This window comes from Amborella trichopoda, chromosome 1 (assembly GCF_054954075.1).
Source record: "Amborella trichopoda isolate Santa Cruz 75 chromosome 1, AtrichopodaSantaCruz75HAP2 v2.0, whole genome shotgun sequence".
In the NCBI taxonomy this organism is placed as follows: domain Eukaryota; kingdom Viridiplantae; phylum Streptophyta; class Magnoliopsida; order Amborellales; family Amborellaceae; genus Amborella; species Amborella trichopoda.
In genome coordinates, this window is record NC_142336.1 from 58140132 (window position 1) to 58166509 (window position 26378).

The 26378-nt window shown below is 35.7% G+C and overlaps 2 protein-coding genes across 7 annotated transcripts; one reads left to right on the forward strand and one right to left on the reverse strand.

The window, feature by feature from the left end:
- The first annotated feature begins 5588 nt into the window (after positions 1-5588).
- Positions 5589-14246, forward strand: LOC18440706 (Plastid-lipid associated protein PAP / fibrillin family protein). Its single transcript, XM_006850844.4, has 4 exons — positions 5589-5815; positions 11479-11602; positions 12530-12709; positions 13967-14246. The coding sequence occupies exons 1-4, from the start codon at positions 5609-5611 to the stop codon at positions 14155-14157; spliced, it is 702 nt and encodes a 233-aa protein (XP_006850907.1). The 5' UTR covers positions 5589-5608; the 3' UTR covers positions 14158-14246.
- A 536-nt stretch (positions 14247-14782) lies between these two features.
- Positions 14783-23669, reverse strand: LOC18440705 (PA-domain containing subtilase family protein). Of its 6 annotated transcripts, none has more exons than XR_016042095.1 (10): positions 22863-23669; positions 21240-21384; positions 20285-20679; positions 19850-19945; positions 19664-19736; positions 18547-18836; positions 17938-18263; positions 17435-17702; positions 16559-16840; positions 14783-15665 (listed from the first exon to the last, which is right to left on the reverse strand). XR_016042095.1 is itself a non-coding variant. In XM_006850843.4 (10 exons), exons 1-10 carry the CDS (start codon positions 23054-23056, stop codon positions 15259-15261), a joined length of 2472 nt encoding a protein of 823 aa, XP_006850906.2. In that variant the 5' UTR covers positions 23057-23669; the 3' UTR covers positions 14783-15258. The 6 variants fall into 6 exon arrangements, 3 of the variants coding, with proteins under 3 accessions (XP_006850906.2, XP_088704980.1, XP_011625741.1); XR_016042098.1 differs by having other exon boundaries at positions 14783-15685; XM_006850843.4 differs by having other exon boundaries at positions 18551-18836.
- Positions 23670-26378: the final 2709 nt, after the last annotated feature.

A 26378-nucleotide genomic window follows, 5' to 3' on the forward strand; every position in this document is an offset into this window, starting at 1 on the left:
GCGATTATGCATGATGCCGTCGCGCTTAGTACCGGTGAGTCCTCTTAATGAGCAACCCTTTTTTTATGTGGCTCGCTTCTTGGCCATGTTGCCCACCTCTTACCTCCTTTGAATTTTGAACTTGAACCTGGCCCACAGCCCCAGGCCCAGCCCACGTGCCCACATGCAACTTCAAATCCACATTCCAGCCATCAACACCCACGGTCGGTAAGCCCACAATTGTTTTGTTTTGGATCATTGAGTAATTTCCATGTTGTTCTTTCCATATATATATGTCCATGGATTGATGCCCAAACCAAATGAGACATGTCTTGTTATCTACGATGTTAAACTCATTTGTGAAAAAAAGATTGAAAAACTTCTCATCTGTTCGTCGCTCGCTGTCATTTAAAACCCTTGCTCTCTCTCCTTCTCTACGCATTGCCATTCATAATTGCTGAGAGAAATTTGTGTGGACATCAAGTGTTGGATTGTAATTTCTTCATTAAAGGGCCGGACTTTGGACACCTTGATAATCATATCCAATATAGTTGTGTGTTAGCTTATGGATATACATCATTATGAATACATATCAGTATGGATATGTATTTGTATGGATATATATCTCTTAGTTATGTGTCTTTTGATTACGATAAGATTATAGATATGAGGTGCGCAGATTTGAGGTTGTCGGATCTAAACTCGGTTATCGAATCTGAGCTCGGTACCAAATTCATTCCGACTCTAGGTTGTTGGATCTGAGCTCGATTGTCAGATCTGAGCTCGGTTTCATATTCGTTCCAACTCTCTGTCAAACAGCTGCACCCTTTCTCTCTCTAACTTAGGTTTTTTTCTCTCTGTGTTTCTTCCTTGTGGTGGGGTGAGAGAGTCACAAACTTTCGACCTTAGGATCAGGATCACTCCTCTGTGAAAGGTCATAAGGGAAATTAGGGCAGGAATCAACGGCTCCCATAGTGTTTTTGTGCGCAGAATAAGATTCCTTATTTGTTTTACTTGTTATTAATATGGGCAAGATTCCTTATTCACTTTACATGTTATTAATATGAGCTTCACGCTACATCCCATCTTTTGATCCCTTTACAACCCATCGATCATCTCTCTCTCTAAATTACTCGGCTTCGATTTCCTGTGAATTTCCTTACATTTGTATCCATGGTGCGCGGTTCAAATTCAATTAAATCCAATTCAGGGCCTCGTCTCCTTTCTCGATTTTTCCCCCCTTTTGCGCAAAAACTTAAGCTCTCTTTTTCGTCCAAAAACTTTAGATCTCATCTTCGTCCATGGTTTAATCAATCAACACTCTCAGCTTAGTGAGAGAAACTCATAGACCAAGGAAGCATTGCCAAAAGCCTCCAAGTTGTGTTTCGACTCTGCAAAACAGCATTTTGTCTCTGTTTTGGCCTGTTTTCTAAACTACAAGTTGTTGAATCTATCTCGGACTGCGAGTTGTTGAATCTGTCTCGAACTGCGAGTTGCTAAATCTGCTTTGGATCCACACCGACTGCGAGTTGCTGAATCTGTTTTGGATCCACACCGAGTTCTGTTGGCTCTTCCAAGTGTCATTATGTGCTTGTTGTTCAAGCAATCTGAGCATAAAGATCACTGCCACATCAGTATCAGTATTGATGTATTTGTATGGGTATATATCTCTTAATTAGGTGTCTCTTGATTATGATATGATTAGTTAGTAATTATCCATAACTCGTCGATATTTATCTTGAATTGTTACCGGCCATATATTTGTACGAGGTCTTGTATATTTCTTGATTAATTAATAAAGAGAGAGCTATTCTATCTTTGTTAGCTAAATTCTAAAATATTGTTATTTTGGTGCTCTTAGTCATGCCAAAGAAAAACCTTTATACAAGGTTGACACCTTAAATTGTGGAATTAAGGTGCACCTCAAAATTCTATCAAAAAAGGTTGCCTTAATATTAAAAAATCATCTAATAGATCATCTTGAAGTCAAGATGTATGGAAGTGGGTTAAAAAAAAAAAAAGATTTCAAATCTAAAAAATAGTACATATTGAAATGCATTATTTGAACCAACCATTTTCAAGATTTTCATGCGTTTAAAGTTCTGCTTGATTTGAACTACTTTTGGAGTTTAAAATCTTATAATTAAAGATAAAAACAAATTCTTGGGCCATCTTAAGAATTTTCGAAACAAAAATTACATACTTTGATTACTTTAAGGTTGCTACCTTATGCAAACACACCCCAAAAGAAAATATATATCTAACGTTTTAGCTATTTCACATTTTTCCGAAGGTATGTTATGATAAATTTCAAAATTCATTTTGATGTGCATTGATAGGCTAGTCGAAATTCGACTAAGAGAATGATAAGCAGTCTAAAATTAGATTAAAAAAAATACAAGATGTTAAATAATTCAAGAGAAAGTATATGTTGAGACCATTTACCTTTAGTATAAAATGGTACAATTAAACTTGATTATTGGATGTGAAATTGGGGGACTGCACCATTTACCTCTGGTACAAAGTGGTACAAATAAAAGTGACCATTGGATGTGAAATTGAGTGACTGCTTTTATTTCATTGACCAAGCTCAAAGTTCAAAATAAATTTTTTTTGAACTTTATGACATATCCAAGCTGTCAGATTTCACATCAGACGATAGTCAATAATTGTGACCTTCTTATACCAAAAGTAAATAATCACATTATAATATTATATACAATCCTTATTCAAATATAAGTGTATTTAGATAAATTTCTCTAATTAACTTACAGGCATTTTGGCGGCGTCCTAATAACAAATGAGGCAACCATTAAGGAAACTCACTCTTAAACAAGCTATTAAAAGATGCTACCAAACAGGGCCTAAAACCCAAGGGGTATCCCATGCCAAACCAATAACCATTAACCATACACAATAGATGGACTCCGTGTAGTTATCCTATGGGTTTGTCTAAAGCCTGCTCCAGGGAGAAACCTGCGCCGGGCCACCCTTGGACCAGCCCTGGCCAGGACAGGCCCTCCCTAGGGTCAATTTTCGGTGAAAACACATACATCATTATATTTCTCAACTATCTTAGAAAATTAACATAATCTTTTTTATTATTTTTCTTTAGCAATGTCATACTTGTATCTTTATGAAATGTCATTTAAAAAAGGGTTTGGTTTGTATAGAGCCCAGGCTCTGAACAATCAAATTAGAGCTTACCTTCAAAGAGTGTCGAGAGATGTGGTTTTAATATTGGAAATATTTGTGATAACCTTAAAATAGAGTTTCACATTTATTTATAAAATCTAAAGCTTCAAAAATAGTGTAGATCGACGTATGCATGAAAACTTCAAAATCTTGAAAATTGACGGTGCAAAAATGCGTTATAAAATACACTATTTTCAAAACTTGCAATCCATTTTTTTCTCTTGTCCATGCATCTTGATATCAAGATAATCAATTTGAAAATATTTGGGCATCAAAACAACCTCTTTTAGTGAAATTTTTAAGGTAGGCTCAAATTTGGTTGTTTAGAGCCTCGGCACAATATAAACTTTTTCCTTTAAAAAATACTTAAGAAGAAAGTCCCAAGTCTACTTAGAATTGGTCGAAGCCCCGAAGCTCTTCTAGACAATCCTAAGGACTTATTTTCTTTGGGTAAATAAACCAAAGGACAACGAATTGGCTTTAACGAGACTTGATCTAGAGGAGGTTTATAATATAGTACCTAGAGATTTAATTTAGTGGGTATTGGAAAAGAAATGAGTCTCTATATGTTATATCAACTTGGTGAGAGATATCTATGAGGGAGCACTAACTAGTACGTGAGCAACCAGTAGAGAGGCGAATGAGTTTTCAATGACGATAGGTCTTCATCAGGGGTGGGTCAGCACCTCTTCATCATAGTTGTGGACAACTTAACTCGATGCCTACAAGATGAGCTAATGTAATGTATGTTATTTATGGACTATATAGTTTTGATCGATGAGGCCTAAAGCAGTGTCAGCACAAAATTAGAACTTTGAAAGGATGCTCTAGAATCTAAAGGTTTTTAAAATTAGCTAAATTAAGACAAAATACATATAATACAAGTTTAGTAACAATAGGAGTAGAGACAATAAAGTAATTAAGACCGATTGCCAATAAATATTAAAAAGAATGTACTTTTGATATCTTGGATCAATAATCCAAAAAAATGAAGATATTAAGGAACTTGTGCATTTGTGTATAGAAATAGATTTGAATGGGCGAAGTGGAGATGTGCAACTGGAATTTTATATGATTGTCACATATCAATGAAGCTGAATGGGAAGTTCTATAGGGCAACTATGAGTTGAAGGGGCGGAATGTTAGGCAATCATGAAACAACATACCCATAGGATGAGTACAAGTGATATGAAGATGTTGTGATTGATGAGTGGAAAAAAAGAAGGGATAAAATTTTAAATAGACTTTGAAATGAATGCATTCGAGAGAACTTAGATGTAGCTCTCAAATAATCGCTAAGATAAGAGAAAGTAACACTTAGGTAGGCTGGGCATGTGCAGCGTAGACCTACTATAATACCTATTCAGAAGTATGAGTTGGTTCAAATAGAAGGGCTTAAAAATGGCAAAGGATAAGTCTCAAAAGACATGATTAGAAGTAGTGAGAAAGGGTATGAAGACTATGGCCTCACTAAGAGTATAATATTTTGATAGAGCAGAATGGCAGACCAATATTCGTCTAGCTAACCCCAAATAGTTGAAAAAAGAAAACTCTGATGTTGATGATAACTTTAACATCCTATAATATAAACTACATAAAATTGGAACACCATCTCAACTAGTGTTGGGTGTGTGTGTGTGAGAGAGAGAGAGAGAGCACTTGGTGTAGCTCAAAATTTTGTATCCTTTCCACTAAATTTTGGGTTTCGGTTTCAAAAACCATACACTTCCTGGAAAAAAAACAAAATCACTTGGGTCTCGAATTTCTCGTAATGTTTTCATTTTAGAGCATGTAACGTACATTTACTCGTTTGGGGCAAACCACTAACTCAAGAGACTATTTTTTATTTGAAGTTTCAGGCTCATTTAATTATAAATAAATGATAATTTTCAAAGGAAGGAAAAAATAGATTTTGAGTTTATAAGCAGCTAGATCATTCACTCGAAAAATTGGGCGGTTCCAATGTAATCTTGGAATGATATTTCTTTCTATGCACATAGAGAGTGAGTTAAAACTTGTTTTCCTTTGAAGTGATTAGCAAATATTATAGAGATCACTTCTTCAAAATTTGAAATTTGAGATAAAAAAAAAAAAAAAAAATCCTGTGGTTTTCTATTTTTCTCACTAAAACTTCCTCAATCTGACTCGGACCAATAGGATTGACATCGTCGACATTCCCTATCCGAGTGCGACCGTTTTTTTTATAGCTGGTGATAACCATCCAATCAATAGATAGAGAGAAAGTTGCTAACTTTTGCATGTGGCTCATCAGGATCACAAAGATGAAGTATACTCGCAGATTGATTAGGATGATTTTGACATTTCAAAGAAAGAATGGGGTATCTCTAAGTTTCTCTCTCTGGAAAATACATTGGGCCCTTTGATACATAAGTCCATCCTGGCCCCAAATTAGTGGGACAAGCAACAACAAATAATGGCTTCCCTTCCTTTTTACCCTGCTTTCAAGAGCCCAGAGACTGGAATTTACAAGTCCCAATTTTGTCCTTCAAAGCCTAATAGAGCTTCATGCAAAATTCCTTCTCTTCTCCCCTTGAACAGGTCAAGAATTGCAATAGCAAATGCTTCTTCAATCGCATTTCAGACTGATCCCAATCATCTCGTCGACTCAATCCTTTCCAAGGTATCAATCCTTTAATATCTCTCTCTAGTTTTTTTTTTTTTTGCATATGGGTCCTTTCTCTCTTGATATTTGCATTGCGTTCTCTCTATATATATAAATTATTGGTTTTGGGTTCTCTCTCTATTGATTTTGCATTTATTGGAAATGGGTTGTTCTCTCTAGAACTGTGCATGGATTAATGGGGATTGCAGAGATTTTTTTCTATTAGAATTCTTTTGCAAATGATTTTGATACCTACTTACTGGTGTGCTGACATAGAGAGACTCCACATGATTCTGATTTGATTCCTTATCTGGTAATCCATCTTGTTCAAAGTGCTATGCAGTATGTGAGAGGGGGAGAGAGAGAAAACAGAGAAGGAAGGGGAAGAGAGAAAAGAGAGAGAGCATGTTTATGTGGCTGTAGAACTTGCCACGTGACACTTTAATCTGAAATGGTGACCCTTCTTTCTGTGTTCACAATCAAAGTAAAGCGCACCGTCTCGAGAAATGTGATTTCAATACGGAATATCCTTGTGATTGCTTTATAATGTGTTTTGATATGTAATTATAAAAATTAAAATTTTAAAAATAATGTACACTAAACATACTCATAAAAAATTGAAAATTTTGAGAATTGATTGCTTAAAAATACATTACGGTATGTATTATTTTTAGGATTTGAAATTCATTTTTTTTACTTATCCATACATATTGAAGTCGAGATGATTAATTTAAAGATATTTGAACATCAAAACGACGTCTTCTAATAAAAAAAAATTTAATATGCAACCCAATTTGATGTTTTATATAAACGTTTTCATTCATGCAATTCAATGCTCTATTTTGATCATAATCAAATTGTGTCAAAGATTCTATCTCCACGTGGGAGCATTTGAGACTCGCCCTTATTAGAATTCCAAACTTTGGGATTTAACTTCTTCAATTTAATAACTAATTTAAAATCATCATCACCATCACCATCATTCAAACGTTATTCCAAATACTCGGAGTCAACTTAGCGACCACAGAACACCAAAAAAATAAAAATAAAAACAAGAAGGAAAAATCACAAGCAACTTGAAAGTTCTCGAAATAAATAATATTCTCGTATTGATAAGAGGTCATCCAATTTTTGAAGGGTCAAAAATTTTCATTCACCCTACGAGTCCTAGAAAGAAATAGGAAAATTATCAAAAATATACCTTAGTTTTCACCTAATTAGAATAAAAGCCCAAGCTTTCATAACGGTGATTAATTGATCATCTACTACCCGCACTTAAAGTGCTATAATTATATATAATTACCCCCTTTTCGAAAGGGGAAGAATAGGGACGGTGACTAGATAAACATTGCAACCGGATCCATCACCAAGATAACCGAGGTGACTAGATAAACATTGCAACCGGATCATCACCAAGATAACCGATCCTTTTCTTCTCGATTTGTATCATTATATTTAGAATCACATCTCTTCCTCATCTTTATCTCTATATCTAGAGAGAGAACCACTTGGGGATTTCCTATATATTTATTTCCTTTATTGCTTGAGGGAGATAGATAGACGGAGTTGAAGATAAATGGAGAGAGTTACGTAGGAGGAGAGGGGAATTTCTTTTTCAAAACCCCTAAATTCTTTGGCACCTTTTAAATAGGATAGGACGAGATTCTTAAAAATAATGTCTAAAAAATAAGGAGAGATATGTAAACGGTATGTGAGAGATATGTAAGGTTGTATGTGGCATCCTAATTTGTCAGAGAGGACACCCTTTCAATTACCAAAAATCTTTAGGCCTAGATGATTCCTGGCGAGATTCTGGTGCTCAAGGGCCACGAAAAAGAGTTTTTCTGTAAATTTCGACAGCGTTCTAGGCCAAAAAAATAATCTTCGTTTTTTTCGGCGATATTTTGGTACCAAGGACATACAAAAAAGAGCTGTTTGGCCTTGGACACTCAAGTAATTTTCCGGCAATTTATGGGCGAGATAATTGTAAACGACTGATGCAGTTGAAGGGAGTTTTTATAAGGGAGGGTATAATATGCCGAGGTTGTTATAGCGATTATTGAGGTGATTGAAAGAAAGACCTATGTGATCTTTTATCGATGAATACTTTTTTTTTTTTTAATAATAAGATCAATTTCAAAATAAGATCAATATAAGAAAAAAAACCTAGATTTTAACAACTTGATGTCATTGAAACAATTATGCACTATGCTTGAGAATAAAAGATAAGATCGCAAGAAACAAAAGGAAGAGTGTTAGAGATTACCTCAACCGGTTATTACACCCCACACTGAGTCACCACCATCCGATGGCGTAGGATCAATGATCAACTTTCAATCTTAACCGGGAAAGCAAGTTTCGGCCAAGCCACACCAATAGAACATGAACCCCTTTAATCACAAACTCAAACCGTAGGTGAATTCTTTTAGTAACCTAGTTTGAGAGAGATGAATTATCTTTTTGCTAAACCCTAAAACCCCTAGTCATAAATCCATAGTTGAGATATAAGAGAGAGAAGAACTCCATAATCTAAACCCTTAAGTTCTTTCACAATGTGTGTGAGAGAGATCAAAGATGAGAGAGTGGTGCGTGCACCCTTTGGCTTTCATGAGAAATAGAAGCTTTTCTTAAGAGAGAGAAATTCTAAGTGAGGCGTGCTCTTTGTGGGATATGAGAGAGAATGAGAATTAGGTATAAGAGATAAGATGCAGAGATTTTTGGGTAGAGACAATCATTTTTTATAAACAATCATTTTTATAGGCTTTGAAGAAAATTAGGGTTTATTAGGGTTTTCCTTGATTTGCCTCTTCTTATGAGATTGAATATGAATCATTGATCTTTGGTGAGTTATGGGGTGAGAGATTTGAGTCATCCATTCCATAAATGGGTCATCAACATTATGAAAAGTGCATGAACTATTATCCCCTTTTCCTAAACCATATTCTTATCAATAGAAATTAAATAAATTAAATCTAATCAAAATATTGTGTATACCATAAAATAGCACAAGTCAACTAAATCTTTCAACAAAATCTTTCAAAGATATATCAAGTCAATATTTAGTCAATATCTTCCAACCACATGCCCACATGTCATATCACCAAAAAAAATAAGAAAGATAATAAGGGTGGGGCGTGCCACCCAAGGGAGGCACTTATGACCCCACGTTCTAGAAATATGGTGGGCCCATACATACAATGGGCCCTCATAATATTTTTATATATTTAAAATTAATAAAAAGATTTTAGAATATTATTTGAATATTTAAACCATTGTAAAATCAATATTTTTAATTTTATAAATCCAAAAATTAAATATTCAGGGGTTCATACAAATTCAAATAATAATCCTAAAATAATTTTCATCATAAACCAAATACAATTAAATTAATTTGATAGGAAAAAGATCCATATGGTTCAGGAATCAACAATCATGGGTCACTCCACTTTCAACTGTGGACTACAGACCACGCTTGTTTTATCAGACAGACCAAATATTTTCCATGACCCACAGTCCAAGCAGGGGCTCATTAGCGCGTCACCAAAGTCCGGCCGATGAGCCAAGGGGTCATAATCCCAGTCTGTGGATTTCAAGTCCTCTTCTAAAGACGAGTCAATGTCACCTAGACCTAATGCGACCACTGCTCCTATAGTATATATAGGTATCTCTCACACATGCATACACTTCACCCTAAAAGGTGGATTTCTGACTTTCCGAATGATTTATCGATATGTATGCCGTGTGATGGCACATAGATGAGGTTTTGGCCCCCGTCTCTGTAGGTCACCATCACACACAAGGGTCACACAGTCCCACCGCTCACTCATCTGGGCATATTCTTCAACCTCATCAAGGGCTAACCAATTAGAACCTTTCTCGGTTTGTTCTTTATGCCAAGGTAACATGGGTTTTTTCCAACCGACTGGCTTAAATCATCAAGCACAGTCCGGTATCTGCAAACATCGTTTGCTTAGTATGGTCCACATGGACCACACTTCCATTGAGTTCATGTTCCACTATATCATTTCATTTTAGAAGCACTCATAAGGACTTTAATGGCTGCATAAACAACAGTAATGAAGTAAGTAGAGAAAGAAAGAGAGTTAGCGAGAAAAAAGATGTAGAGAAAGAGAAAAAATATTTTTAAAAAAAAGAATTAGAGAGGGAAAGAAGAGATAAATATTAAAAATAATTATAGAGAGAAAGAAGAGATAAATATAAAAATAATTAGAGAGATAAATATAAACAAAATCGTAAAGTAATAAAAGGTTTTGGGTAGGATATGTAGGGTGCGATACTAATACGGTATTTGGAGTTTGTAATAAGATTTCAACTCCGTTACGGTACTTTAAATGGTGCTTCACGGTAATATGAAGGTCATTTTAGTCAAAAAAAGTCCCATAATTTAAGAAAAAAGGTTTTGCAAGGTTTATAAGAGTTGAGGATTTTTTTTCTAAATAGAAAAAAATTAAGTATATTTGTGATAAATTGTTTATCCTTTCAACAAAAACAAAGTAGGTTTTGAGAAGAAAGTCTGCCCAAGTGGTACATATGCTCCTTCAAGCAAACTCTTAGCTAGTTTTTAGGACTTAAAATTATGTGATTTACTCAACCCAGTGACATTAAAAAATACCATCTATATGCACACTGGGGCTATAAAAAAATTGCCCTAATGCGATAGACTATCCAATTTTTGAGGAACATACTCTTCTTTTTTCTCTCTCTCAATATACTCATTATGTCATTTTAAAGTGGATCCTAATTTTCAAATGAAAAAAGTAGGGTTTTAAAAACCAGTGATCTGAGTGAGAACCTGCCAATCTGAATTAAGACTCAAGAATCGATCAAGCCGATCTGGATCCTGCTAAACATCGTGGCAATAGAAACCCAAGTGTTTTGTGCATGTGATTCTAGGAAAGAGAAATCTCAAAATCAAAAGAAATTATCCAAATACACTTAAAGAGATGAACTATCTAATATTAAAAGATGAACTATTTAATATTTTACTCATTTTATTATTTAATTACAAAAAAAACCAACAAAAAACACGTGATCATGAGTTGAAAAAGTTGAAAATGGTACAGTGAGTAGTTGATAATTTAGATGCATTTTGATAAATTTCTCTCTAATCAATTAATTTTAAAGCAACAAAAAATTGGAGCATTTTTACATGGGACGTTGTACGTATAAGATATTTGTTATTTTACTTTTTTATCTCTTTTTCATTTAATTTCAAAAGCCATCAAAAAACACATGATCATGAGTTTGAATGGTTGAAAAAAAGTAAAATATTAAAAGAATGTATACAATGAGACCATTTACTTTTGATACAAGGAGGCCACAATCATTATTAACCATTAGTTTTGAAATCGGGTGGTTGACAATGTATCATTATTTAGGCAGAAAGTTAAAAACAAATTTTTTTGTATATTATAATACACTTTCATCCATTAGATTTCACATCGAATAACTAAAGATAATTGTGATCTCTTTGTATAAAAAAAAAAAAAGATGGTCTCATATTATACAATCCCTTAAAATAGTTAAAATTATGGGCCTATTTCGACAAGATTCCCTTATTTTAAAACCTATTTATTTTGCCCATTTTTACTCTTGATGATTTATTATATAGCATTTTAATGAATATTTTTATTGCTAAAAATTTGTGCGTTTTATTCTAGGTGGTGAACACTGATAGGGGTGTTATGCTTGCCAAAGATGACCACAAAAATGTAGCTGAACTGGCACAGAAATTGGGGGAATTTTGTGTCTCTCAGCCGGTCAAGAATCCTCTTATATTTGGAGGTAAATTGCTGAAAACCCTACTTTATACCTTGATATCCTTTTCTCTAAATATTCACTAGCACAGGCACTAGGTGTTATTTTTTAGAGAAGAAACAATGGCCTTGAGAATTTGTAGCAAATGGTCACCATAGCACGCAAGGGTGTGGTTTCTATAAAGGGTGAGACTCTACTCTAAACAATCAAAGTAAGGTACACTTTGAAATAGTATCGAAAGGTGTTATTTCAGTAATCGTAAATCTTTATGATGGTCTGAAAATATATTTTTATTTTTAATTATAAAATTTGAAGCTTCAAAAATAGTATAGATCGAACAAATTTATGAACATTTGATAATCTTAAAAATTAACGGTCTAAAAATGCATTACAAGATGCACAATTTTCAATACTTGAAATCTGTTTTTTCTCGTATTCATCCATCTTGAGGTCGAGATGATGGATTTGAGGCTTTTTTAACATCGAAACATCCTCTTTTAGTGAATTATTGAGGCGTACCTTAATTTGATTGTAATCCATGGGATCATCCACCATCCAGCCCTTGAACTGACAGTGGTGATGAACCGCAATCTCCGCTTCATGATGGCCTTCAAGAACCTTAGACCTGACCCCTCTACCACCCCTAAGTGAATACCCATGTGGTGTACCATACATACACCAATGCATTTTTTTTTTCTAGTTTTTTTGTTTTGGAGTTTTTTGTAGAATTTGCAATAATAAAAAAATAGAGAAAAAAAAAGAGAGAAAAAAAATCAACAAGACATAAGGATTACTCTCGTTTGCCAAAGATTTATAGAGTTACAACTCTTGCCCTTTAGGGAATAAATTCCATTACAATTACAATCCCACAAAATAACTGAATATAGGAAACTTAATATTTGATTACTATAACTATCAACATTTCCCGTATTGTTTCTCTTGAATGTGACTCAGAGTGGGATGTTGTGTATTGCTCAAATCCTACATCACCTGGAGGTGGTTATCGGAGTGCCATTGGTCGCCTCATATTTAAAACAGAGGAGATGGTTCAGACAGTGAAAGCTCCTGATTATGTCTACAACAAAGTCACCTTCTCCATATTTGGTTTCCTCAATGGAGAGGTTTCCTTAAAAGGTAAAAAGAAAGAAACAGAAATGGATCTCTCTCGTTCGTATAAGGAACCATACATGTTTAAGAAAGAAGCCTAAATAATGGTAGTGGTAGGTGCAATTAAGAAAAAAACATGCGTAAATCAATCACTTTACCGACAAAGCGATTACTTCTAGAAAATTCTTTCATTAAGTTACATTGTCAACAAATTGGTTAAGGTGTGGTTTGTATGAAGTGGTAACTTATTTGTGGAGTTATTTATAGAAGTAAGGTTGCAATGTTCTATGCCGTTCATTTTAATCAGATGGTATAGATTGGTCATATCGTTTAAGATAGTGTAAAAAAAAAGTACATTTTTTAAGACAATGACAAATCTAAACTATATAAATAAAATAGACGGCATATTGTAACCTTAATTCTATAAGAAAGTTTACAACCTTATATAAATCTCTTCTTTAGTTAAAATACCTAGATCACCTTTAAACTGATGGAAGTTATCTTGGCAATTCGGGCCACTTAAGTCTTTTTGGCCAAATAACTTAAATACTCCTGTATGTTTTAAATTCCTAATTTGAGAATATGTTTTTATTAAAAATTTATTTTCCTACTTTAAAACTTGGAACAAGCAAGGGCATTTTGAGAATTTAGCCCCACTTTAGTCACCTAAGCCAATAACCTGCATATTTTTTGGTTTTCAAGTCTCCTTTTTGTTTCGCATTTTCCCGCTATCCATGCTGGGCATTATCATGACTCACCTGCCTCAATGTCAATAGAAAGCTTGAACAAGATATTTTAATAGGAAAAACTTCTTCCTAACTTGGAATCAAAACCAAGCACAGGTGTTTAAGTCAATTGGCACAGTGACTTATTTAGCAAAACATCCTCGCTTGTTTAGGACTCTAAATCTGAAACAAGGCAGTTTGGGTACTTCTTGGCAAAAAAGCTAAGGTGCCACCCAAGTGAAGAGATATCATAAACTCCAAGACGATTTAGGCATTTTTTCACATAAAATTCAAGGCGGAATCCAAGTGAAAAGATATGTAACCACCTCATTGATTTTTGTTTTTTCCAAGTGGGTTGACCTAGGAAAAGGGCTGAGGTGGTAATGGTAGCACATCCCATACCTCAGTTGCATGCATGGTTTGGCTTCTGATATCTTCAAAAACCACTGACCTTTTCAAAAACAGATGTCATCCCCACTTAATTACCTAAAAAGAATAGCCTGACCTTGATATTGTTCTAAACAAAAACTTACATCAATGTGTATTTTGCATGGCTTAGGTAAGCTCATTGCATTGGATGATAAATGGATACAAGTAATCTTTGAGCCCCCACAATTGAAGGTCGGGGCTTTGGAGTTTGAGTATGGTGGTGAGAGTGAAGTTAAACTGAAAATCACTTACATAGATGAGAAGGTGAGACTGGGCAAGGGATCTAGAGGCTCCCTTTTTGTTTTCCACAGGCGTGCTTAGTAGTGAACTAGTAATCAAAGTTGTATCTTTCACAATTGGAGAATATTTTGATAGAGCTTCTGATTTAAAGAAATCGTGGTTAATTGCCACCCCTCAATCCCAACCTACCTCCCCCTCTCCCTCTCCCTCTCTCTCTCTCAAAAAAAACACTGACAAATAGATTTTGGGTAAAATAGAGCTTGTTTTTTAATGTAACCATTATCAATTGCCCATCTCTTACTGTAATCATGGTGAACTCCCTGCTCCCCTCTTTTTCTTTCCCCCCTCTCTCTCTCTGACATGGTGAACATTCTCACTCTCATTATGGCCAAAATTGCCTGTGTTATGGGAATTTAGTGACTTGGTCCAAAGATAAAAACTTGAGGCTTCAAATAAGTCATAAAAAACAAGTTCATAGTATCGTCTTAAGTGGGAAAGTGGGAAACAGCCATGCATTTACCATTAATATATTCACTAAGATGCGTGTTGAAAGCAGCACTCGTCCAGTATCAACAAACATCGTTTACTTAATATGATCTACAAAGGATCACACTCCGACTAAATTCACGTTCCACTATATAAATTTATTTACAAAGACCCTTTAATGGCCACACATCCAACAAGCAAAACCATCAGAATCCAGAAAGACAAAATTTGTCGTAGTATTGCATTCTGATTTCCATACACAATTACAGTAAAAAGCTTTATTGAGAAGAAACAGGTTGTGTTCTCTCCTGAAGCAGCGCACAACAGTCCCCCTCTAATATTTATATAAATTACATCACTCATAGCTTATTCCGTCAGATTACAAAGAATACATGATATAATCACAAAACTCATATGGTAAAACAAAACGGAGAGAGAGCGAGAGAGAGAGAAAGAGCTAAAGGTTAATGAAGAGGCCTGTAAACGGCCAAGGTGATTTTGAGTGTCAAGTCCTGAGAGAAAGAGAATGAAATGTTTTGGTTGGTGATGGGGAGCATTTTGTTTTTGAATTGGAGAGGGAGAGACCGAGTCACGGACACTGAAAACAGGGATCCTCACCCTGTGTCCCCTCTCTCTTTCAAGTAGAACCTCACCAAAGCAGCGCTTTTGGGTTAGAGAGAGAGAGAGCATTCAAACCTAAGTACTGACACCCAAAACAGCAACAGGGATCCTCACCATGTGTCCCCTGTCTCCTTTGAGTAGAACCTCACCAAAGCAGTAAGTCCCTGTCACCGATCTCACACTAACAGTCACAGTGAAATTCCTGGTTGCCCCAGCCTCGAGCGTCATTGCAGGAGGGCTCACCATCAGTGAAGCTTCAGGAGCAATATAGGTGGTTGTGCTGTAACTCTCTGTTTCTGCTACATTCATCACACTCCTAACCACAGTTCGGGTCCCTGCTAGGTTTGAAATGACAATGGATGGCGTGTTCAGATCAGTTGGGTAACCGCTATGTGGGTTGCAGTTTGAGCCTGTGAAGTTCTTAACCTCTTGCTGGTTGATCCCAGGCACAGAACAGAGGAATTTTATGTGGTCTTCATATGCTGTTAATCAGAGAGACACACTTTGTAGAACATTGGGGGGGAAGAGAGAGAGAGAGAATGTACAAATTATTGCATGTAGAGAATCTCTTGGAAAGAAGGGTTCAAAACCCTATCATCCCATTTTGCTAACAGACCTTTTTGAGTTATAGATGACCTTTAAACTCTACTAGTGGCACAATTATTTTCTCAAAGAGTTCCTCTCTCTCTCAAAATCTTTAAAAGTGTCTGAACCATGTTTGAAAAAGGTGCATCAAGATATTGTGAGCCTACAAGGTGACCAAGGCCAAAAAAAGCAAACAAAGAGAGAGAGAGAGCGAGGGACATCTGCAAGTAATAATCTGACAGGCAAGCTGAGAGATATAGGAAATCAATTCTGTCCATGCAGATAACTAATCCTCGATGGTATAAGCCACTATCTAGGACTGTGTTACGAAAAGAAAGCAGAACCATTTTCTATACTTTCAAGTAAATTAAAATAAGTTAAAATATGAATTTTAATGGTCCTTATAGTAAAAAACTGAATTAATTTATCCACCTATTAAAACGAATTAATGTGCATTATAGTATAGGAAGCTACATGGATTAATAACTTAACCAAAAAAAAGCTACATGGCTTAATAAAGAAGCCTCCGTGGTGAAACCACTTGTAACAAGAACAAAATTCAAAATCATAATAATGTTGAAGGACTAACTACTTCAAAGCTACCAATTCTCGAACAAAAACAAAACTGCACTAGTTTAGTTCCCTCTGAAAGAGTCAATCTTCTATATTAACCTACAGAGAAAAGATTAATAAGCAATATACTCTCTAAAGCTAAAAAGGCTAACATGGAAACCTTGGAGGTAACTAATAATCATTATAGTTAAATAACCTACGGATGGTGAAAGCCTACCTGATTCAAAGACAAGGCCAGGATCAAGAGCAGCTCTTGGGTGTACAGCTCCACTTCCATAGTCAAATGGAGTGGCAGGAACAAGGGTTTGGACCTGGAGGCCAGTGTACTGTTGGGCCCTAAGGGGTCGGCCAGCACGATCAACAGTGGTGGCCGTGGTCATCAAGGCTGACTTTATGGCAGCAGGGCTCCAATCGCGATGCTTCTGCTTTATCAGGGCAGCAATGCCTGAAATATGAGGTGCTGCCATGCTAGTTCCCGATATCATTGCAAACCCTTCCCCTGTTCGTATCCATATCAGCAAAAAGAATTAGAGTCATCAATGCCCCATATGCAAAGAAAAATAAGCCAAACACACGCAACAATGCAATGAGAGAGAGAGAAACCCAAGTTCACTTTCTTGAGACGGCCAAAGACTTTGACAGATTCCGACGTCCAGAATGCCCAACCTTTCTATCCCATAACACACACTTATACGAACATTGCAAACAATTATACATGTGGAGCTCACATTTTCTTTTCTTTACTTTTCTTTTTTTCCTTTTTTGATTTCCTTGTTTCTATTATTCTGAGGGAGCAGGGGAGGGGGGTTGTCTCTTTCCTCGCAAGTGTTTAGGGCATCTCCTCCCTTTACCAAGAGGTTTGAAGAAAATGCTTGGGAAAAAAAAATATGTCGTATATTTTTAGAAAAACTTAAAATAGCTGAGTCCTTCCAGAACCACTAGCATTTATGTAAAATTTTCTAGAAATGATGGAATCCTGGTATCAAATATTAACAAGCTCAAAATGTTAACGCTTATCAACAAGAAAATATTGACAAGTTCAACTTCCATAGCGTTTGCCAGAACTAAAGAGACCAAAGGAAATAGTCCACACCCATGTAGTTCACTTCATCAGTGCCATTCGGGGTCCATGCTGCCCAAATGAGTGAACCCGGTGCCAATATGTCCGGTTTCAAAACATCAGCATCCTGAAAGCTGAAATCCTTCACATCCGGACCCCTTGAAGAAAAAATAGCAACCTGGGGCGCCGATTTATGGAAAACAGGAGTCAAGCCACCTGCTATAATAGCTGTTCCTCTAAAACTGGTCACTCGACCAGATTTATCTCTTATGGTAGTACTGTTGTAATACTCTATGAGGTCCTGCAATTACATAAAAACTATATGCCTGAGAACTTTTATTTGATGAGTTGAAGAAGAAAACCACTCTATCTATCAATCTATTTTTGGTATGTGTCCACACGTGTGTGTGTGAGAGAGAGAGAGAGAGAGAGAGAGATTGTGTCCTATTTTTGTGAGTGCAAGCATGCAATTGATCAAAGTATAACCTTCATAAACATAGAATAAGAACTGAATGTGTTTAAAGAAAAAAATTTACCCTTGATTTTGTAACATCTGTGATGAGAATTCCTGGCATACCAACAGGAACTGGATCGAATTTGGTTCCTGGAGAGACATTCTCTACCGCAAGAACAAAACCAGCAGCACTCAGATTCTTGGCAGTTTGTGATACTTTTCTAATTGATGCTCCTCCCAATATGAAATTGAATGAATACCCACAAACAAGGATATTTCCTTCCACCAAACTCTTGTCCAAATCTTCAGATCTCTGACAATCTGAAGGGCTCAATAATATATCTGAAGTGTTCAACATGGCATCATTTGCTGCAACAAGTTTGTATGTTTGATTGCTGTGTGTCGCAGCTGCAGTGATAAGCTCAAGTCAAAGAGTTCGTAGAGAAAAGTAATGTCATTACTATCCATTAAACATATGGGGTTTCCAACAACCAAAAGAAATCAAAGTATTGGCGATTAAGTTAAGCAACATTATAACAGAGCACGTCCTGAAGATCAATTGAACAGATTGACAGCTGCAGTATAGCATGTAAGGTCGCAATAACACCATGCTTAACAATCTGTCAGAGATATTTTTGGAGTACCAAACGTTGTGTTAACAGTGGAAGCAAAAAAACACAAAGGGATAAACCTACGAGCCAGGCCAATCCCTGGAAGCAGTTTGCCATTGCCGAGAGTCATATGATTTCTGTAACTGCGATCATCAACTGCAGCAGCTACTGATGTTATCCATGGACTGAAAGACACCATGCTTTTTGGGAATGGACCTCCATTTCCAGCTGCCTGGGCAACAAAGACTCCAGCTTTTACAGCCCCAAGAAGCGCCAGATCAAAAGGGTTCAGAAATGTTGTCTTTGTAGTGGCTGGTGGATTGTTTGGGCCAACTGAGAGATTAAGAATGTCCACACCATCCTGAACAGCCTGGTTATGAAAATTATTCAAGAAAGCTTTTCAGAAATGTCCCATCCCAAGATACTCACTCAAAAGAAAAGAAAAAAATGGTCAATGCCAGTGACAATAGGGCATCAGAGTTTCAAACGGATACTTCAATGAGATAATAGATTAAATTATCCACATACCCCTTATTATATTGGAATCAGAAAAACACAAACTTTCAAGAAATAGCCAAAACTCTATATGAAGAATCCAACACCTTTCTATGAAATGGCAATTGTTCTGTTAACCTAGAAGTCGTATAAAAATACATTAACTGGAACAAAAAGGAATATGAGGCAGATGAACATTTAGGGTGGCTTCTATCACAATACAGAAGTAAACATGAAATCTACACATTCTGTCACAGAAAATACCTAATAAGACTTTTCTGATATTAAAATGCATACGCCAGTCTCTGATTGGGAAGTCCTTGAAACCTTCAAACTTTTAACACCATTTACCGTAACAAATTTAATGATCATCATGACAAAGTGGCCAATTTTCTAATATTCTCAGAAAACCAAGGTAATTACAAATTGGTTTATTTTTCCAATTCAGAAGTGCACTTCTCATTTTATGAAAAACCATATATGCCTAGCCTACCCAACCACCATTTTAAATTTATGGCAAATTAATCAAAGTACCCATGAGAGATGCACTATTTAATATTTTATACATTTGCAACAATTGCAACTCATGATAATATGCCTTTTCTTGGGTATTTTGAAATAAAGTAAAACTATATGGATGAAATGTCAAACAGTTCATCTTTCATAAGTATTTTGATAAATTCCCTAAATTTATTTAAGTACCTGATCAATAGCGGCGACCACATCTGCAACAAATCCGCCAAAAAGTCTGTAAATGGCCTTGTATACAGCAATCCTAAAAAATACATAAGAAGAAAATTTAACCTGGCAAATAATCTCAAGCTGAAACTGAACGAAAACATGGAAAAGAAGAAAAAAAATGATCACGGTCATGCTAAAATATCTTACCTAGCACGAGGAGCCATCCCACTTGCTCTACCAAACTCATAACCATGCATTCTCACAGGAATCCCATTATTTCCGGCAGCGATCGCTGCTGTGTGACTGGACCAACAATCAAATCCAAAAACACAAAAACCAACAATAGAAAAATTACATCAAAGGCCTACAAGTAATTAATTATTAATTATAATTAAATAAAACCTCTGAAATCAATAATTAGACATCTCTGGGGAAAAAAATGGCTAGGCCCACATCAAAGGCAAATTCAACAACTTAAATAATAATCATTAGAACATAGGTACAGCAGATTTTATGACTTTTAGCAGCAATACAACATATCATAATATAGAGGTCACGTTTGTAACTTTTTTTTTTGAAACAGCCGTTTGTGACTTAAACATTTCATGATCAAAATATTACAAGGTGATGAAATATACCAACCTTCCGTGGCCATCACCATCCAAAGGAGATGCAAAATCAATTGCAGGATTGAATGATCCAGCAGCAATTGCGGCTTTCGCAAAATGCTGGGCCCCAACAATCTTCCCATTGCAAAAGTCCCTCTTGGTGGCCGGATCAATCTCACACTTTCCCCTATAACTTGGAAGAGGCCCATATGACGGAGAATTGTAGCTCGCAAAGCTTGGGTGTTCTGGATATATGCCCGAGTCAATCAATCCGATCACAACATCTTCACCAGCTCTCTCACTACCACCCCCAGTTGGCCAAACTCCAGTTGGGAGACCCAAAAACTGTGGTGTATGAGTTGTTAACCTCTGGACCTTCCAGTCCTTCTCCACCCGTTTCACTTTAGGATCTTTATTAAGTGCTTCTGCCTTTTAGGCATTCACAAATGACAGAGAGAAATGACATGGAGAAAACTCAGGCAAAGCTAATGACTAAAAATTACTCCTTATTTTTGTGATAATTGGTTATTGCCGAGTTACATTATTTAAGTAGAAGAATAGAATAAGATAATCCAATGTACACCACTGAGGTCATCACCAACCAATGAAATGGACAGTGATGGAAAGAGGGCGACCTCATCAGAACAGGAAATGACCCAAGTTGTTAGGGGCCCATTCTCTCTTAGTATCAATTTTATTGGGAAATAATGACCTCAATAGACTCTGGTTTCCATAGTCAATTTGATTATAGTATGCTTTCAAATATGTTAAAGTATAGTAGTTGTTAGTTATTAACGGAAAGAGTAGAAGTTGTTGGCAAAAATTAGTATAATAATAGGAAAAGAACCTGGGCTTAATTGGTTAGTGCTTGCAATTTGCAACACCACATCTTAGGCTCAATTCCTACCAAGGTTAGGGGCCCTCTCCCCACTTACTCAACCAAAAAACAAAAAACAACAAAAGAAAATTGGCACAATAATCTAATTGACCTGCGCTGGTGATAAATGAACAGAGAAGCCGTTGATAAGATGACGATAGCTGTAAATCTTCTCATAGGATCCCTTCTCAAAAAGCGAGTTTAGAAGAGTGTCATGTTGTTTTTCAAGGTGTTGGGAATAGGATACGACATGTTCACTGCCAAAAGAGTCAGAATGACAAGTGAGAAAACAAGAAACGGTTTCAAGTGTCAATTTCCTAACCCATATTGGGAAACAAATAAAAAAGAGCAGTAGAGAATGTTAAAATCAAACAGCTTATGATATTCGACTATCCTGTAAAATTTGGAGGAAATCAATCGATATTGCAGACGAGTTTCCCTATTGTTCTATCATTCACAATGGTAAACATGTATTCAAGAAAAGACATTTAAAGATTTCCAAAATAAAACTGTTCAATCCAATTTTTAATGAACATGACTAAATTTTAGGCTTGATTATTTCATACCAAATTGAGGGGCATACACTAACTGCTAATCTGAAGTTTGTAGCCTCCTTTAAAGGTTTTAATGGCTGACTGAAATGGTACAAGGATCACTAATTCCGGAAAAAATTTCGGGTACCCATAGAATCAAAATCCAAAGTTTGAGTTCACAATCCATGGCCAAATTAGGCATGGTACATGGATCACAAAGTTTGCCAAAAATTTCAGGTCCCCATAGAATCAAAATCCAGACTTTGAGATCACAATCCATGGCCTGGAAGGAATTAATCTTTAATTTTTCTTCCCTCCCCCAACCTCAGGCCCCCCTCCCTGCTGGATTGGTTTATATTAATTTTTTCATCATAAAAGGCAATGTCGTCAATTCAGATTTGGTCCAAATATTTATTCTTTCTTTGACGACCTGTTGAGTCACTTGACCAGTATTTGCATAAACTACCAAAAACCAGCGTCCATCCATGCTCCAATATGACTATACTGCCCTAAATTTTTCCCATTTATGACCTAATGCCCCACCATCAGAAACTTCAATGGCCAGGCTAAAAGTACAAGTACAAAAAAAATATAAGCTGGACCTGAACTTAACCGAAATATCAGCTGAAATTTGACGAAACAATACAAAGCAACATACTGAAAATTTAAAATTCGGTTTCTCAATCCGAAAAAGTGTAGGAAAATATCGGGTTAAATATGTGGGGCAAAATTTGCCGAAAGATATCATATTCTCCGAAAGTTTCGCTCGAAAAAGAACAGAAGAATAAATATCGGCAGTGGCAAAAGTTTCGGGAGAAACTGTATTCGAATTTTCAGGTGAACATAATCAAATACGACGAATAGTGACGAAATATTAGACGAAATTTCGGGAAATTCCTGAAACCCCAATCTCCCAATATTTCTAGTAATGGCTAAGTACTCGTATAAGATTTCTGAATAAGATCAAAATATCGGTCCACTCCAGTGTCCAAAAATTGGCGAATTTATCAGCAAAATACCGACAAAACCCGAAATTGCAGTTGGCCCGACATGTCAAAAAGAAGGGAAATATATTGGAATAAAAAAAATTCATGTAGTTTTTGGTGGCTCTGGCAAAAAAATACGATCATTTTCCGGCAAAAACCCAACTCTCTAGCCGAATTTCCGATTAAAAACACAGACAAAGCAGGTCATTTACTTACCTGGTTGTATCCATCTTGACTCCTGAAGAAGAATCAATGGCCGTTGCAGAAAACCCATCAATGCCTCCTTGATAGGTCACAACAGGTTCCCCTTGGACTGTGACTATGTAAATTTCGCCATTTCCATGTACCAGGAAGCATAGAATCACTAAAACCCTAAGAAATCCCAGAAATCTGGCCGCCATCACCATCATCGACCAGTATTAATACTTTGCACCAGTGCTTTTACTGATAAGCACTGAAACTATATACAAAATAGAGGAAATTTAGCAGAAAACACTGGACATGGAACCACCATTACCAACATCGAGCAGTACTAGCCCTATATTTCAAGTTGGCAACATTTGTACAAGAACTGTAACCACACACTGTAGAAATTCAGAAGAAATAGCTCAAAACAATGAGCAAAAGTAGTTACATTGCATGGATTAAAAACCCTAGAAACTCCAAAACACTGAACCACTAAATCACACTGTAACTGATCGAACCAGCAAATAGCTCAGTAAAAACGCTTCAAGAAAATAGGAAATAAGTTAAAGCGCGAGTTAGCGCAGACCAAACCCCAATTCCACTGATCGCAAGCCTTGAAAACAACAATTAAAGGCACTAAACCCTAATAACAACCGAAAAAGAGCATGCGATCATTACTGCCGGAAAAAGGTGTGAAATGGGAGTTTTCCGATGAAATTGTCAGAAACAAATATCAGGCGTTCAACAATTAGAAAACGACTTAGGGTTCAAAATCCGCCATTAAATTATGCAATGGAGTTGCAGAGAGAGAGTTCTAGGGTTTGCTCAGACAGTGATGGGCTTTGGTAAGATGGTGGGGTTAAATATGAATGAATGAATAATGGGACAGAATAACATGTGAAGCTTTTCTGCTTTGTCTGCCTGATTAAGACGTAACCCAAGTTTTTTGTGGTCTGTTTTGTTCATATATTTTTTGTTTTGCTTAATGTCCTTTTAGAGAAATAATTACCAAAATACTAAGGAGTATTAGACTTGTGCTAACTGTGGTGCCTTTATTTAAAGTTCAATTTTAGTAAAGTATTGTAAATGTGGAAAGAAACATGTGACTTCTGAGACGAATAGGCATTGAATAAAGGGCAGAAAATGAGGAAGAGAAGGAAATAAATTGAGAGAGAGGACATAATTTAATGGATAGAAAAGGAGAGAGAGAGAGAGAGGGTCTTATGGGTTTGTATTTGAGGAAATGCATTAAATTTGTGCAGTGTCTAAAACTAGGGAAATTTATCAACATGTATATAAGAGATGAATTATGTAACATTTATTATTTTTTATTGGCTGTAGTTGGCATATGAAGGCGTTTATAGGTGTAGAGGTACATACGGTATCCTTCAAATTTTATCATGGTATATAATTTTGATGTAAAATATTGTTAGGATTATTTCAAGAGTTATGATCTTATGAGACCTTCTCACACCCATGTGTGTAAGACCCCAAAGGATCACTATTAAATTTAGCACAGATCTCTAAAAAAATCAAGTCTCACACCCATTTGATAATTTTTCTAGAGATCTGTGTAAAATTTAATGGTGATCCTTTGGGGTCCTACACACATGGGTGTGGGAGGATCTCATAGGATCATTACTCTTATCCTCAAAATCTATTTTTATATCTAATTATAAATTTTTAAATTTAAAAACTGGTTAAAATCAAGTAGATCTATAAACATATGAAAATCTTGAAAATGGACGGTGTAAATAATATGTTGTAAAATGCAATATTTCTGAGATTTAAAATCTTCTTATTTGTCATATTCATATATCTCGATGTCGAGATAATCAATCAAAGGGTTTTTCAACATTAAAACTACCTTTTTCGATGGATTTTTTATGGGCATCTGTAGTACTACATTATAAGGTAGCATCCTTATATAAACTTTTTCCTTTTTTATTTAGATCCAAAAATTCCATCAAAGTAGATACAATTGTGAATTGGAGTTGTTGAAAATTGATAAAATGTTAAATAGTTGATGAGTAAAAATATGGATTCGAGCGGGATTCATTAGCTCTCAAATCCGAATTACTTGATTTTGCTAAGGCAAGCCTTGAGGGTTAAGGAAAGAGGCCGGGCTTAATTGGCTCTTGAAGATTTGCAACGCTATGTCCCAGGCTCAATTTCTATCATGGTAAAGCACCCTTCTCCCCATTGACTCACCCTCACATCTGAGAAGACTCAGGCAAGCACTAAGGTGAATCAATTAGGATTATTTGACATAGTTCAACAAAAAATTTATTTTAGTTCGAGTCGATTAATAATATGGCTTTAATCGCCTCATTGTGCAACTAATAAGTAAAAGTGATTGTGACCTTCTCATACAAGACATAAGTAGTCATATTATATCGTTTTCCCATATATTTACAGTACATATGGGGGAGAGATTCGGGCCAGACCTCATATGAATGCGATCCCCTAGGTATTACATGGTGGAACAATAGAGTAATGAATTCAAGCCCTGCAGTTTTAATTCCACTCCTATTAGATGGCTTTAGAGCTCCATGAGTGGTCTAAATTGGATGATTCATCATTATCATCGTCATTGAAACCTTTTTCTAATTAATTGGGGTCGGCTACATGAATCATGATCCGGTATTCTGTAATATTAAAGGTCATACCCTCATTGAGATCATAAGTCTCCATATTTTTTCTCACTAATTCTAACCATATCTTTTGGAGCTTACCTCTTGCTCTTTTTTAGGCTTCCACTCGAATTAACTCGCATCTCCTAACCAGTTCAAAAAATAAACATGAAATTCGTTGATAAACTAAAATAGATAGTTCAAAAACTGTTACATCGTGGAGGTGTGGAGAATGGATTTGTTTGTTTTTTTGATAGATGAGTGGGGAATGAACATCTTGGCCTAGAATAGGAAATGGTAATCATTATTTTAATAGATCCCATAAATTTAGCCCATGCTTAGAATAACCACCATTAAAAATTGGGAGTTGCGTTTGTAACAACTTTCTTTTCTTTTTTCCTTTTTCGTTTAGCAACCCATAAACTTTTTTGGAAAATGAGACTTAATATGGTTAAATGGCACCATAAATTAAAAGCTGCGGTTTGTATAAGGTCACAACTTTAAACAATCAAATTAAGGTGCATACGTAAATTTTGTCACGAGATATCATTTTAGGGTAAATTTTTTTTAAGATGGTGCGAGAATTTACTTTCATCTCTAATTAGAAAATTTAAACTCTAAAATGGTTCAAATCAAGTAGATCTATATATGCATTAAAATTAAAAAAACAAACGTTCCAGATGATGTATTACAAGATGCACCATTCTAAAAACTCGCAATCTCTTTTTTTCACCATATCCATACATCTCGCTGTCAAGATAATTAATTAAACGTTTTTTCTGCATCCAAACAACCTTTTCCAAAGGATTGCAGAGGTGCATCTTAATTCTACATTTTAAAGTGTCAACCTTCTATAAACGTTTTCCTAAATTAAATTACATCAACCAAATTTAATGCGATATTTAGGCCAGGA